We start from the raw sequence: 12,652 nt of genomic DNA, 5'->3' as shown, positions 1-12,652 counted from the left end.
GTACCTTGTTGGTATCCACCTCTCCTCTCCTTCATTCAACTATGTTCGTTCTCCTGGGATCAACAAGCAAAGAATGGTACATCTGTTTTCTCCTAAGAATATTGAAATATATTAGCTCCATATTTGTCAGTTCTTTCTTTGTTTTTCTTGTGGAGTTCAAAAAGCGATTGTGAAATATAGGGATGAAGAGACTATAGACATTGCCAGTGAATACTCTCTATTCGAATCATCCTTCCTACCCACCCGAACAGGTAACTTCTGAAAACCAAATTCAAAGAAAAACTCCAATTAAATATATTTTTGAGGAGAGGATTTCTTTATGATTCTTATTTGTATACCCTGATTTTTTGGAGTCCTCTAGGTTATTTCTTTTCTTGGGACTGGTATGGATTTTTGTTTGCGAGGGGAAGCAGTTGATAGTGGTGATGATGGTATTTGTTTTTTTCCTGAGTTGATTTATCTGTAAGAATTGCATAGTGTATATTTATAATTTTTTTGAACTATTAACCAAAGAAGGATTAGATACTCGTGATTTTTTGTTTTTTGTTTTTTTTTTTGAGACAGAGTTTCGCTCTGTCGCCCAGGCTGGAGTGTAGTTTCGTGATCTTGGCTCACTGCAGGCTCCGCCTCCCGGGTTCACACCATTCTCCTGCTTCAGCCTCCAGAGTAACTCGGACTACAAGTGCCCGCCACCACACCTGGCTAATTTTTTGTATTTTTAGTAGAGACAGGGTTTATACACATTCAGAATACAGCATGGTTAGGAGTAGGTTGCACATAGGGGAATTCAAGGGGAACCCACTCCAAGATCCACATGTAGGACTCAGCACATCCAGACGCAGGTGCTCCTGTACCTTGTTGGTATCCACCTCTCCTCTCCTTCATTCAACTATGTTCATTCTCCTGGGATCAACAGGATGAACAGGATGGTCTCGATCTCCTGACTTCGTAATCTGCCCGCCTCGCCCTCCCACAGTGCTGGGATTACAGGTGTGAGCCACTGTGCCTGGCCTGATACTCTTGATGACTGAGTACAGTGTGGCACTTTAAATTCCAGTGCTCCAGTGCTTATATAGGTTTCTATTCTCAATTTGTTACCACCTTTTTGCAGCTTGATCTACTGTCAACAGAATTAATAGCTGAGAAAGCTTTTTTGTGTGTGCATGCCCAAGCAAGTCCTTCCTCGGATGTGGTCTCTTTTTTTTTGAGACAGAGTCTCACTCTGTCTCCCAGGTTGGAGTACAGTGGTATGATCTTGGCTCACTGCAACCTCCACCTCCTGGGTTCAAGTGATTCTCCTGCCTCAGCCTCCTGAGTAGCTGGGATTACAGGCGTGCACTACCATGCCCGGCTAATTTTTATATTTTCAGTAGAGATGGAGTTTCAGCACGTTGGTCAAGCTGGTCTCGAACTCCTCACCTTGTGATCCACCTGCCTCAGCCTCCCAAAGTGCTGGGATTACAGCCACCACGCCCGGCCCGGATGTGATTTTTTAAGAACCATTGTTCTACTCTTTTGGTCTTGTAGAGGGTTCAAAGTGCCTTCTATTGTGAAAGATAAGATGCATAATGACCAGACATAAATCATGGTGTGCTGCTAGAAGATAAATCCTATTAATAGAAAAACACTATTTCCTTTTCCATGGCTTTAGATATTCCTAATGTAGTTAAAGTCTTACAGGTTGAGGGCCAACTTCAGTGTTACTAATTTCGGGAATTCCTGATCCACAGAAAAAAGAATTGCAAGACCTCCTGAGTAGAGTCAATTTAGTTTAATATGGGAAACAGGATTGGGAGAAAAGTAGAAGTTATTGGTCTCGTGTAACAGGTTTTTTTTTTTAATGATAGAGTCTCCTTCTGTTGCCCAGGCTGGAGTGTAGTGGCGCGATCTCAGCTCACTACAACCTCCACCTCCCGAGTTCAAGCTATTTTCGTGCTTCAGCCTCCTGAGTGGCTGGGATTACAGGCATACGCCACCACACCTGGCCAATTTTTGTATTTTCAGTAGAGATGTGGCTTTACCCTGTTGGCCAGACTGTTCTCAAACTCCTGGCCTCAAGTGGTCACCTCGGTCTCCCAAAGTGTGTGTGAGCCACCACACCCTGCTGACAGATTCTTGAATAATTCCCCTGCTTTTTGTTTACTCATGAAAGGAAATCAAGCAGAAGCACAGATCCTGCTACCCCAGACAACTATAACAAATTACATTACCCAGTACCTATGTCACGAAGTTGAAGTGATGTATGCATCTCTTAAAGCTCTCATACTAGGTAGTATTGTTTCCATTTTATTATACTGGAGGAAAGTGAAACTGACGCTCAGTTAGTTTAAATGACTTGACCAGAGTCATATCTGTGGATGCCAGAGCCATGTTTAGACTGTGGCCCCAGGTCGGTGTTCTGTTTTTAGCACATGCACAGAGAAAATATTGGAGAAACATACAGAAAGACAAAAACTTAAATTATTAGTACTATGCTGTATAAAAAATACAACTTTCTACTTTAAAAAATTTTGTTTTAAGATATACATGGATACCTACCTAATGTGTAGATGCAAATTCATTTTCTCCCTCAGATTCTCTACTTAGCTGGAAAAAATGAGTATTAAGTGTTCATTCTAGAAAAGTAGGGTAATTTTTAGGAAATGAAATGTCTGTGTTATGTCCTTTTAGCACTTTGGTGTCAAAAGCAATGGAAATAAATTGTTTTGAAACTTTTAGAGATGTTGCTTCTTAGAATTTGTCCCTCTGGCTGGATAAAATTAATCTGAGAACAACAATTTCAGTTTTTGATTTAAAGCTGATAGGAGCATTTCTAAGTGTTTTGACCTATGAGAGCTTCATTGTACCCCCACACACCACACCCCAGTTCTTTTCTACCTCTCCTAAGGTGCCCCAGGATCATCACACATTTGAGATGATGTGCATTCTGAATGTGAACTTGGTAAGAATCCAAAGAATTGGCTTTTCAAGAACCAGTAAGGTAAAAACCACCAGGCTGCCTCTCAGCAAGTCCTCAGGAGTGGCAGTTGACTTTAACATCCATGTGCTTTTGTGCTGTATGTCCACAACCCCCAGACTGTGGACTGGTACTAGTCTGTGGCAGCACTGCAGGAGGTGAATGTAGGAGTAGGGGGCAGCAGCATTACCTCCTGAGCTCCACCTCCTGTGAGATCAGTGGCAGCATTAGATTCTCATAAGAGAGTGAACTCTATTGTGAACTGCACATGAAAGGGATCTAGGTTGCACACTCCTTATGAGAATATAAGTAATGTCTAATGACCTGAGGTAGAACAGTTTCATCCCAAAATCATCCCCTGCCCCCCTGCCAGCAACCTCAGGTCCGTGGAAAAATTTTCTTCTGAGAAACCAATCCCTAGCTCCAAAAAGGTTGGGGACTGCCGCTGCGTGCGGCAGATCCTTGAACATGAAGTACAGTTCTCCTAACGGAATTTTTCTTACTTGTTCTGATCAGTTTTGTAGTAAGAGTTTCCTTTACAAGCAATGGATGCTACACTGATTTTCTCTTTTGCAATGGGAAACTGGAGACCATGTTTGTTAGAATGGTACATAGCAGTGAAGAGTGTAGGCTGTGAGTTTAATGGGGCTTGCAGATCCTTGGTTAGTAACTTTTTTTAAGATAGGGTCTTGCTCTGTTTTCCAGGCTGGAATGCAGTGGTGCAGTCAACTGCAGCGTTGACCTCCTGGCCTCAAATGATCTTTTCACCTCAGCCTCCCAGGTACCTGGGACTTCAGGCTTGTACTGCCATGCCTGGATGATATTTTAATTTTTTTGTTTGTTTTGTAGAGACGAGTCTCACTGTATTTCCTAAGCCCGTCTCAAAGTCCTGGGCTCAAGCAGTCCTCCCACCTCGGCCTCCCGAAGTGTTGGGATTATAGGTGTGAGTTGCTGTGCCCAGCCATAACTTACTTTTTTTTTTTTTGAGACGGAGTTTCGCTCTTGTTGCCCAGGCCGGAGTGCAATGGTGCAATCTTGGCTCACTGCAACCTCCACCTCCCGGGTTCAAGCAATTCTCCTGCCTCAGCCTCCCAAGTAGCTGGGATTACAGACATGTACCACCACCCCAGCTAATTTTGTATTTTTAGTTGAGATGGGGTTTCTCCATGTTGGTCAGGCTGGTCTGGAACTCCTGACCTCAGGTGATCTTCCTGCCTCAGCCTTCCAAAGTGCTGGGATTACAGTCATGAGCCACCACGCCCAGCAAGCCTGGTCTCTACTAAAAATACAAAAATTAGCTGGGCATGGTGGCAGGTGCCTGTAATCCCAGCTACTTGGGAGACTGAAGCAGGAAAATCACTTGAACCCAGGAGGCAGAGGTTGCAGTGAGCCGAGATCACACCACGCCAGCCTGGACAACAGAGCAAGACTGCGTTTCCAAAAACTAAAAATAAATAAAAATAAAATTGTGCTTTGCTGGCCGCAGTGGCTCACACCTGTAATCCCAGCACTTTGGGAGGCCAAGGTGGGCGGATCACCTGAGGTCAGGAGTTCGAGACCAGCCTGGCCAACATGGAGAAACCCCGTCTCTACTAAAACTACAAAATCAGCCGGGCATGGTGGTGCACGCCTGTAATCCCAGCTACTTGGGAGGCTGAGGTAGGGGAATCCCTTGAACCCAGAAGGCAGAGGTTGCAGTGAGCTGAGATTGCACCATTGCACTCCAGCCTGGGCAACAAGAGCGAAACTCCGTCTCAAAAAAAAAAAAAAAAATTGTGCTTTAATTTAGTTCTTTGTCAATAACACGAGGAAAACTCTCAATGATATTTTTTTTTTTTTTTTTTTTGAGACCAGGTCTCACTTTTGTCGCTCAGGCTGGAGTGCAGTGGCACGATCTTGGCTCACTGCAACCTCTGCCTCTGGGTTCAAGCAATTCTCCTGCTTCAGCCTCCTGAGCAGCTGGGATTACATGTGCCCGCCACCACGCCCGGCTAATTTTTTTGTATTTTTAGTAGAGACAGGGTTTTGCCATGTTGGCCATGCTGGTCTCAAACTCCTGACCTCAGGTAATGTGCCCACCTAGGCCTCCTAAAGTGCCGGGATTACAGGCATGAGCCACCGCGCCTGGCCAAGAATTTTTAAATTACCAAAACACTCATCGCTTTTAACATGCAACAACAGTTCCTCTTGCTTAAGCCCTAGACCAATACTTCAGAATCATCTGGGGAGCTTTTTACAAAATCAGAGGGCCAGCCTGCATCCCTGCCCTGTAATACAGTCCACAGGCTTATGGGTGCCAGAGAGTGTTTAGATAACAAGCTCCCCATGTGATCTGACCACACTTCCTCAGACAGACTTGGTTTATTGGCATCTTACCACCTCCAGTTTACACGATGCTCAAAAATGGGTTCTCAGGAAAAGCTATAACATTCTTCTTCAACCTCAAGATAGTTTCTTCTAATGCCATATTTCAGTCTGAATTAACAAATTCAGAAAACTTCCCACCCAGGGCCTTCTACCAAAAAAAAAAAATCTGATTTTATTTGTTGACAAAACTGGTTGTGTCTTGTAGAATTTTTCACAATCAGAATTTGACTGATTATATCCCCACTATTATTTAATATGTTTCTGTGTCCCAGTGTTTCTGATAAATTGGCTGATTGCCAGGGAAGTTCAAAGAAATTGAGGTTAGATATTTTGGCAAGAACGCTTCATGGATGGTGTGGTACACTTTATTAGGAGGCCTATGGTACCTCTTTGTTAACAGCCGTATATGATCATTGCTTTGGTCTATTCATTCATTCATGTTTGTAATTATCTTTGAATATCTAATAAATACTGAGCCCCAAATAGAGGCACTTGAATATATTTTTACTGAGAAGCAGTGACACAGAACCTGGCCTTGATTCTCTATTAGAAATGATTATATCTCTTGGCACTGTCTTGTGGTTTTAGGTAACTTTGAAGGGACAAAGAATGTTCCAGCTCTCTTTACTGAGCCCTGGTGTGCTGTAGATTAGCTGGATCAATACTGACTCAATACATTCATGTTTTCCTATTTTTACCTTTGGGCCTTATTCATATGTCCATATTCTCTCAAGAACACATCATCTTTTGCTTTCAACCCTTGATCCTCACTGGGAGGAGAGGAGATCATGCTGTGGCATGTCGTCTCCTTTCTTTCTTTTCTTTTTTTTGAGACAGAGTCTCACTGTTACCCAGGCAGGAGTACAGTGACATAATCTCGACTCACTGCAACCTCTGCCCCCGGGATTCAAGTGTTTCTCCTACCCCAGCCTCCCAAGTAGCTGGGATTACAGGTGCCCACCACCATGCCTGGCTAATTTTTGTATTTTTAGTGGAGTCGAGGTTTTGCCATGTTGGCCAGGCTGGTTTCGAACTCCTGACCTCAAGTGATCTGCCCATTTCGGCCGCCCAAAGTGCTGGGATTACAGCTGTGAGCCACCACGCCGGGCCGTCTCTTTTCTTTCATTTTTTTTTTTTTTTGATGCAGTCTCACTCTGCTGCCCAGGCTGGAGTGCAGTGGCATGATCTCGGCTCACTGCAAGCTCCGCCTCCCGGGTTCACGCCATTCTCCTGCCTCAGCCTCCTGAGTAGCTGGGACTACAGGCGCCCTCCACCACCCCCGGCTAATTTTTTGTATTTTTAGTAGAGATGGGGTTTCACCGTGTTAGCCAGGATGGTCTCCATCTCCTGACCTGGTGATCCACCTGCCTCGGCCTCCCAAAGTGCTGGGATTACAGGCGTGAGCCACCGTGCCTGGCCGTTGCCATCTCTTTTCTTTCTGATTCTGCGTTTGAGGAGCCTTGCTTTGCTGTGTGACGCTTCAAGTTGTTCCTTAGATAAGGAGAGATAAGAAGCACCCGCCTTTCCACCTCTACTTGGGACAGCTACTAGTTATTGGTCCTAAATAATTAGTTTAATACATTAAATATCCATAACTTGGAGTTTTCTGTCTTCCTTTAGTTAAAAACGTTTTTAAAAAGTATTTAGCTTAGGCCCGGCATGGTGGCTCACACCTGTAATCCCAGCACTTTGGGAGGCCGAGGCTGACAGATCACAATGTCAAGAGATCAAGACCATCCTCTCCAACAAGGTGAAACCCTGTCTCCACTAAAAATACAAAAAGTTAGCTGGGCGTAGTGGCACACACCTGTAGTCCCAACTACTCGGGAGGCTGAGACAGAAGAATCACTTGAACCTGGGAGGCAGATGTTGCAGTGAGCTGAGATCGCGCCACTGCACTCTAGCCTGGTGACGGATGTCTCAAAAAAAAAAGAAGAGAGAGAGAGAGAAAAAAAAAGTAGCTTGTAACATAAAGGAAAAGTTCCTGAGGATATGTGATATTTTAGTGTGTATTCTGAAAGCATGGCTTAATGTTATTCATTTTAAACCCTTAAACAAAGAAAAATATCCTTTGCTCTTCTCTTTTAGGAAATTCACACAAACGAAAAGGAAGTAACAGAGAAGGAAGTAACTCTTCACTTGTTGCCAGGTAACTGTCATGTTAGCATAGTAACTCCTATGCAAGGCAAAGCCAATGATAAATTACATCATCCCTAGCCTTGCTATATTTAAACTCCTTTGTTTTCATCCTCCCACATATAACAGTAATGAATTGAACAAACATATCAAGGTTTTTAGTTCAATAACTACACACCTGGGTCTGAGTGTTACAACATCTGCAAAGAATTTTTCTTGTTTCCTTTTCCCCCAAGCTGATGAAAATAAACCTGGGATATTCTCACTACTTTCACAATCTAATGAGGCCTTTTTCAGGCCATTTTAACATGGCCTCTTCCAGTATGCTGATCCCCAATCTGTAGGAAATTGAGGAAAACAATTCAACTGCCATGGCCTCCCAAGGCAACCATTGGTGGGTGACTTTACCTGTTGGTCCATACCCACTTGTGCATGTGAGCATGTGTACTGGGGATACTGGGGTTTACCAGCCCTGGGGTCGCCAGCACTTCACCCTGCAGTCATTGTGAAGGAGCCTGGATTGGTTGAATATTTTTGAGATAGAGGACAGTGACTTTAGCTTAAGTTAAGTTTTAATCATTTCCATGTTCAGGAATAGAAACTACTTGGTGGTGTATCCTCTACATATATGGGATATTCTGTGATCTATGTATTTAATTCTTTTTCGACTTTCTTTTTCCTAATTCAAAATAGCTTTTCCAAAATAAGCTTTTTTAGGTACATTTCCCCAAAACAATACAGGCTTTATTCTGCTGCTTTTTATTTTATTCCAGTTTATTGAGGGGACATAAATCTGTGCAAGTTTCTGATTGATCTACCTTATTTGCTAAAAGAATTCTGTAACTTTTTTTGATGTTTTTAAATGTCAAAGACTTTTTTTCTATAATGATGACTGAAACCGTATCTCCTCTTGTTTTGCCTCTTCTTGGGGGTTATAGATTTGGAAATTTTATTTTTAGCTTAGCATTATGCATATTCTCCCCTCTCCTGAATTACTTCACAGTCTCATCTAGGTGTAGGTGTGCAGTGGTGAGTTCAAAGTTACCTTCTCTGAGTCTAGTTTTGTAAACTAGACAAAGATCATTTCTAGCTCCCAACTCTTATGCTTCTAGACTCTGTGATCTGGTATAAACCAGCTGATTATGGCACAGCATGCTATGTTTGCAGAGGGCCTCACCAGGAATGTTGTATTAGCTAGTGCATGCTAATTTCTGGTCTAGTACGTGAGCATGGGATAGGGCTGGCCTAGTCTTGGGGAGAGAGCCTCACCATTAAAAGGTGTTTCACGTTGGGAGTTGAAAGCACAGGAAACCTTGTTCACATGTCTTCTCCCATGGACTTGGCAGAGACACTTTTTCTGGGACTATTTTAAACCCTAATGAGGTCCTGTCTTCATTATTTCCTTCAAACTGTGATCTCTCAAGAGGCTGACCTAGTGACTGAGCCATCTTCCGGTGTTTCCTTAGTGTTTCAGCCCGAGGTAATTAACCCCTTGAAAGATGAGGGAACAACACCATGATATATGTCCCTTCTGAGTGTCTGAAACTGTTCGTTTTCATTTTGAAAGATAGACTAAATAAATTTTGAGCCAAAAAGTAAATTTAAAGACCTTGAAGGAGCTATCAAGAGGGAGATTCCAAGAAGAAGATGGTTGTCTGTTGCGTGAGAAGAAAAATCTTTAGGTTTTTGTTGTTGTCGTTGTTGCAAAACATTTATACTTAGTTTTTCATTTCCCCCATAGTCTTCTCTTTGGCTCCTCTGCTTCCAGGTGGCAGAGAATACTGACCTATTCCTTAATCCTCATCTTTTTAACTGCAAGGAGGGATACTTTCTGTCTCCAGGGACTGCAGTTTCTCATATCAGCTGGGTGCTGCAGATGGAGCAGGAGAGGTGACGCATTGAAAGGAAATACGCTTAACTAAGAAAGAGAGGAAACACGCCTTTCCCCCACAAACCTTTGACCTCTGTTTTCCTCCCAGCGTGGAGCCAGAACAAGGGTGGTCATGCTGTGGAAGGCTGCAGCACCTCTTGGATCTATGGAAGCTGCCTGGAAGCCCCATGGCCAGGAAGGGACTGCCACTCTCTCTCAGCACTTCCAGTATTAGAAGCTGCCCCCTTTCACAGGAAAATGGGCTTGGGATCTGTGTTTTTTAGGGCAGACTAGGGCAAGGCCATCTGTGTTCACTTAGGGTATTGCTTCTATGGAACATCTGCTTGGGTCAAAGTAATGAAAACACTAAGATTTCTGCATGAAAGTGCAGCTCAGATCATTAGTACCTATTTGGACATTTCCATTATTCCCAGTGAGAAGACAGAAATGTCCTGCATGGAGGTGTATCTGAGCCATTTCAATTTCACTTCTTGGTGGTTTCCACTCTGCCTCATCTTCTCTCCTATGTTTTTGCAGCTCCTGCCATGCTGAAAAGTGTAAAGTTCTGAAGCCCCGTGTTGTATTGTATGTTTGTCCATATGTAAAAAGGGCTGGAAAGCCTTCAGTGTTTACATATTGTGTGTTCCCTGAGAACTCTTAAGGAGGACCTGTTTTGGATTCCATCAGGTGAACAGCTGCTTTGTGAAGCCAGCACAGTACTGAAGTATGTCCAGGAAGATTCCTGTCAGCATGGCGTCTATGGGAGGCTTGTCTGCACAGACTTCAAGATTGCCTTCTTGGGCGATGATGAATCTGCATTGGATAATGATGTATGTATGGGCTGCATTTGGCAGAGTTTGCAGGCAACAGTGCAGTTGTGGTTCTGTTGTCTTTTTCTCCCAGCTTCTCAATTACTCTACCCCCTAACACACATAAACACAAAGAGCAGAAATCCTGCATGTATGAACTGCATCTGGTGGAGTTTGCGGGGAATAGTACAGTTGTAGCTCTGTTGTCTTTTTTCCCCCTAGCTACTCAGTTACTCCACTTCCCACCATCCACACCCTCCCCACTGCCCCACATAAATAAACACAAAGGACAGAGTCCTCCTCACCACTGGCCTACTCTCTGTCTTTCAGGATCTCCTTTCAATGGCAGGACCGTTTAGAAATATCTCACCTGTGCCTCATATCATACTGGCTTGCTTTTGACCTCATGTGTTGACACTGTCAATTTTTAATTTTCTTCTGTGTTTCAGTGCAATATATACCACTTACTGGAATAACATCTTCCAAATATACTAGTTCCCCACGTTTTCTCTATACTAAGCTCTTCCTTAAACCTAGGAACTGAGTCAGTAATGAAACCGATGGTGAATGCAGCCTTTGAATTTAGGTTCACTCTGTTTTTGTTGTGTTTTTTAATTTTTTTTTTGAGACAGGGTCTCACTCTGTCACTCAGGTTGGAGTGTAGTGGCGCAGTCGTGTCTCCAATAATCCTCCCACTTCAGTCTCCTGAGTAGCTAGGACCATAGGCGTGTGTCATCACACCTGGCTAATTTTGTTATTTTTGGTAGAGGCAGGATTATGCCATGTTGCCTGTGCTGGTCTCGAAGTTCTGAGCTCAAGAAATCCACCTGCTTTGGCCTCCCAAAGTGCTGGGATTACAGGCATGAGCCACCTTACCCAGCTCACCTTATGTTAAATCTGAACCTGTAGCAGTGGCCTTGTGAAATTTGTTCCTACTCATGAAGAATGAGCAATTAAGTAAGGAGAGAACTGCCCATACCACTAGGAGAGCACCATATGTTAGTGGAAACCCAGCCAGGGCACGTCCTGGCCCCAGTGTGCCAACTGTCCCAGATCACCCTTGGTTTTTAAAAAGCAGCACCAGTGTTGCCTCTTCCATCTGGCCTTGGGCTTGGTTCATAGTCCTGTACAAAGAGCATTCACCAGAAACTTGAATCTCTTGTTCTTCCTGAGGCTGACTTCAGGTAGCTCTGTCAATCCCCTATTCACATTTGTGTGGAGAAATGTTAACCTGTACATAACTTCCCCACACTTCTCAAAGTGATTGTGTGTGGCATGGTGAGTTTGCCTAGGAGGAGCCCAGAAATGGCATGTTCTGGTCCAGGCGCGGTGGCTCTTGCCTGTAATCTCAGCACTTTGGGAGGCTGAGGCAGGTGGATTGCTTGAGCTCAGGAGTTTGAGACCAGCTTGGGCAACATGCCGAAATCATGTCTCTAAAAAAACACAAAAATTAGCTGAGAGAGGTGGAGTGTGCCTGTAGTCCCAGCTACTCAGGAGGCTGAGGTGCAAAGTTAACTTGAGCCCGAGAAGTGGAGGTTACAGTGAGCCAAGATTGCCCCACTGCACTCTAGCCTAGCCTGAGTGACAGAGCTAAACCCTGTCTCAGGAGTTTTTTAGGAGCTTTTCTCACACACTTAGGAGCTTTTCTCACACACTTCATTGTCCCTTTTTTAGGAATGTCGCTGCATTTCCCCATTTTTCTTAATATCCAGGTAGAGAATGGTGATTTACTCTGCCTATAAATGTCTAACAGTGTGCAGAGGAATCACAGTTGTTTCCTTTTGAATCTTCTAGGAAACTCAATTTAAGAATAAGGTTGTAGGAGAAAATGACATTACACTCCACTGTGTTGATCAGATTTATGGAGGTAAGTATCTATTTTCCCTTGGGGTGTTGGCAACGTTTGAGAGTATAGCTGATAATGATGATAATATTTTTATGACCATTTATAATTAAAAAAATTTTTTTCGCCGGGCGCGGTGGCTCAAGCCTGTAATCCCAGCACTTTGGGAGGCCGAGACGGGCGGATCACCAGGTCAGGAGATCAAGACCATCCTGGCTAACACGGTGAAACCCCATCTCTACTAAAAACTACAAAAAAAAAAAACTAGCCGGGCGAGGTGGCGGCGCCTGTAGTCCCAGCTACCGGGGAGGCTGAGGCAGGAGAATGGCGTGAACCCGGGAGGCGGAGCTTGCAGTGAGCTGAGATCCGGCCACAGCACTCCAGCCTGGGTGACAGAGCGAGACTCCGTCTCAAAAAAAAAAAAAAAAAAAATTTTCACATATATCATCTTGTTTAAATCTGTTTTATAGATGCTAAAATTGAGATGTATAGTGGTTTATATAGGGTCACTTAGCTAGAGGAGCTTGGATTTGAACTTGGAACCTGTTCTTTCTAATACTTCACACGATGCCATTATATGCTAGATGTTGATCAGACTTTTTGATATCAGAGTTAGGTGTGTAGGTTTTACTTTATAGGCTGCTGTGATTAAAAGGTCTGTTGTATTGTAT

The 12,652-nt window shown here is 43.7% G+C and overlaps 1 protein-coding gene across 2 annotated transcripts in view; it reads left to right on the top strand.

Annotated features, from left to right (window-relative positions):
• MTMR12 (myotubularin related protein 12) overlaps nucleotides 1-12,652 on the top strand; it is an 87,244-nt gene that overhangs the window by 30,522 nt on the left and 44,070 nt on the right. For both annotated transcript variants that reach the window (XM_023216550.1, XM_023216551.1), the window contains exons 2-4: nucleotides 7,412-7,472; nucleotides 10,017-10,159; nucleotides 11,933-12,005. In XM_023216550.1, the coding sequence (XP_023072318.1) occupies nucleotides 7,412-7,472; nucleotides 10,017-10,159; nucleotides 11,933-12,005 (277 nt within the window). The remainder of the gene's footprint in view (nucleotides 1-7,411; nucleotides 7,473-10,016; nucleotides 10,160-11,932; nucleotides 12,006-12,652) is intronic.

The sequence above is a fragment of the Piliocolobus tephrosceles genome, chromosome 4, assembly GCF_002776525.5.
Source record: "Piliocolobus tephrosceles isolate RC106 chromosome 4, ASM277652v3, whole genome shotgun sequence".
NCBI lineage: Eukaryota > Metazoa > Chordata > Mammalia > Primates > Cercopithecidae > Piliocolobus > Piliocolobus tephrosceles.
This window is presented reverse-complemented; position numbering and strand designations above follow the sequence as displayed.